Source organism: Poecilia latipinna, unplaced genomic scaffold (genome assembly GCF_001443285.1).
Source record: "Poecilia latipinna isolate Pla-1442-1.1 unplaced genomic scaffold, P_latipinna-1.0 Scaffold563, whole genome shotgun sequence".
NCBI lineage: Eukaryota > Metazoa > Chordata > Actinopteri > Cyprinodontiformes > Poeciliidae > Poecilia > Poecilia latipinna.
This window is the reverse complement of record NW_015113179.1, coordinates 231,061-233,859: the sequence shown is the minus strand read 5'-3', so window position 1 is coordinate 233,859 and position 2,799 is coordinate 231,061. Positions and strand designations below refer to the sequence as shown.

General features: G+C 37.6%; 1 protein-coding gene across 1 annotated transcript; it reads right to left on the bottom strand.

The window, feature by feature from the left end:
• Positions 1-1,002: 1,002 nt before the first annotated feature.
• Positions 1,003-2,568, bottom strand: LOC106953136 (mesothelin-like protein). The gene is made up of 5 exons (XM_015041701.1): positions 2,517-2,568; positions 2,344-2,438; positions 1,967-2,162; positions 1,547-1,600; positions 1,003-1,450 (listed from the first exon to the last, which is right to left on the bottom strand). The coding sequence occupies exons 2-5, from the start codon at positions 2,386-2,388 to the stop codon at positions 1,347-1,349; spliced, it is 399 nt and encodes a 132-aa protein (XP_014897187.1). The 5' UTR covers positions 2,389-2,438; positions 2,517-2,568; the 3' UTR covers positions 1,003-1,346.
• Between the last annotated feature and the right edge of the window lie 231 nt (positions 2,569-2,799).

Here is a 2,799-nt window from a genome sequence, read left to right as displayed (position 1 = left end):
TTCAGATAATAGATCTGGTAACGTCTCAGAGAAAGGAATTAGAGTGGAGGGCTTATCATTCAATGATAATACCCAGAACTTGTTGGAGGAAGGATAGAACCCTTCTGGTCTGAGAACACCTTCAGATCTTGCAAGGTTTACAACCCAAATGGTACCAAGGATCCATTTGGATCTGCTGTAGTCCATTACAGCAGAAATCTGGATAAGTCATGGGACCACTGAGGCGCGTGTGTGTGGTGACTTCAGTTTGTGGATACCTGCACATCTTCTGGCGCAGCCATCTTAAGTTCTCCATCTGTGTTCTTGGTGTTTGTGGTGAAATCACTGAAAGTAAATGCATCAACTTCTCTCTCAATCAGAGACTATCCAAAAGTAGATGGGAAAATCTACAGTTATGTTGACGCTGTCCTGCTTCTGAAGTAAAGTGAAACTTATTTACTGGTCTGTCTTCATTCCTACAATAACTTTGAGATACAGATAAGTCCAAAATTATTCATACCCCTGAATATAATCATTTACATTTCTGAAAGGAAATAAGAGGCGTTTCTAAAAAAATTTAAATGATCAATTTTGATTTTAAAAAGTCTGTTTATTTAAAATCATTTATACCCTTATCCTCAACAATCAGTGGACGAATATTTATTGGAATTACAGCTATGAAGCCCTTATAACTGCTGAGCTGCTTTTATCACGTTTCTTTGGTGGTAAACTTTAGCTTCCTTCACTGATTCACGCTCAGAATTCAGTCACAAATTTAAAAACAATAGTTTCAGTTAGAAGAAACTTCTTATGGGGCCCAAAAGCGTGGGCCCCATAAGAAGTGCTGTTTTTGGTAAGATTTAGGGTTCTTCTGTTTATAAAAACATTCTTCAAGGATTTTATGATGGATGCTTTACATGAAAAGTAGTTTCATGCCACTTACTCACTTGTCGAAGTTGATGTACAACAAAAATATGTCAGATAACCGACATGTTTACCATTAAAAAAGACAGAAGCATCATATTCATGTTAATGTGCATTTATTAATTTAGGTTATAGCTTTGCTGTTTAAAGTACAGGAAGAAAAGAATTACATTTGAAAGGATAAAAACCAGTGCAATTAATTTGTATCATGATTTAGCACTTTATATGAATGTTTTTTTTTATTTTCCCCTAATTTCCATCAACAAGTTATGTAAATATTTAAATGATTCTTCTGAGATAGATTAGTTTCATGACGCTAATAAAGACATCAAAAAGTTGAGATGAAGCATTTTTTCTACATGTGTATAAATACTAGAGCTAATAGTGATAATAACTATAGGCTGTATGAAAGCATTGCCTAAGTTATTGCAGAAGTGGGGCTCTTAGGCTGGTTGTAGGATTATTTGTAGAGCAGCTGTGAGCAGAGCGGTCAGGAGAACAGAGGCTGGTGATTTTGTGAACTCCAGGACACCACTGGTGGTTGCAGCTGTAAATCAGACAAACACAGTCCATTTACAATGTTCCTGATTTAAACTACTGCTGAATATTTGGAAATGATTTCATGTAAGTAAAGTATGCTCACATTGGGATGGTATTGCTGTACTGGCTGGGGTTGTATTTGAACTGTTTGTGTTTCCTAAAACAAAGAATTAAGTTTGTTAGACTGTGGCACCCCCTAGTGGCCGTAAACAGCAAAACTACAGCAGTAGACCTTTGACACCACACTATGAACGCGTTACTGCACTAACTGACAACGACACTTAAATGAAACAAGACGGTTCATTAGAATTATTATTTAATCATATAAGATCCATAAGATGTCTAATTTTTCCTTTAGCTCACAAAGGTCCAACAGGTACAAATGAAAACACACTGCTGATGACGAAATATTTTTTTCATTTTAGGCAGTAGTTCATGTGAATTTCAGATGGAAACACACCATCACCCACATTGTTTTTGACTCCAACCTGGACCATTTTAAAGAGAAAGGTGATAGTTTTACCCTGTGGCTCAGTGCTGTTTGTAGCGGTCGGTACTGTTGGGTCTGCTCTAGTGGTGATTAGACCCAAACCTAGTGTGTCCAGGTCAGACTGTAGCTGTAGGTTCACCCATCTCTGAACCACAGTATCATTCTCAAACAGCTTGAGATCTCGTAGGTTTTCACCCATCAGACCTTGGACGTTGGCCACAGTCAGGTTCTGTCGGAAAAGACAAACACAGGAAGATTTCTTCGAGGATCTTTAATTTTCAGCACCACATAGTTACTGTAAGTAGGTTGAGGCTTGTTTTGTAGCTTTGGCCACTAAAATGACTTTCCATCCACAGAAACTTCTCACACAGACAGTTTTCTGGTATAGTTTGTTTCACATGTAAACTTACAGTTATCACGTTGATATCCAGACTCCTGAAAGTGTCGACATCCATGCTGATGTTCTGTCTTGATAAAGCTGCAATGTCTGCTTGAGGTGCTCCACCTACCGACCAGCAATGGGAAGGTTACCTTACTGAAGGGTCCTTAGTTGGATAGTTAGGCAGGTACCAGGCATGCTCACCTAGATAGCCTTTAACCAGGTTGTAATAGTTAATCGGATTATCNTATATATATATATTCATTATATATATATGTGTCATATTTTATATGTACAGCATTTTTATAACAGTTGAAGTTAGAGTTTCTGCCTCTTCCATTCCAGTTTGGATGTGAAGACTACCGTATTTTTTGGACTAGAAGTTGCTACTTTTTTTCTAAGCTTTGAATCATGCAACTTATAGTCCAGTGCAGCTTTTCTGTGAATTTTTCTTCAACCACCAGGGGGCTATTTAGCAGGAAGTGAA

Coding starts and splice junctions, on each gene's coding strand:
- LOC106953136 (XM_015041701.1), bottom strand. CDS start 2,388: ATGGATGTCGACACTTTCAGGAGTCTGGATATCAACGTGATAACT. Junction 2,163..2,343: donor TGGATATCAACGTGATAACT/GTAAGTTTACAT, acceptor CTTTTCCGACAG/AACCTGACTGTGGCCAACGT. Junction 1,601..1,966: donor AAACAGCACTGAGCCACAGG/GTAAAACTATCA, acceptor TCTTTGTTTTAG/GAAACACAAACAGTTCAAAT.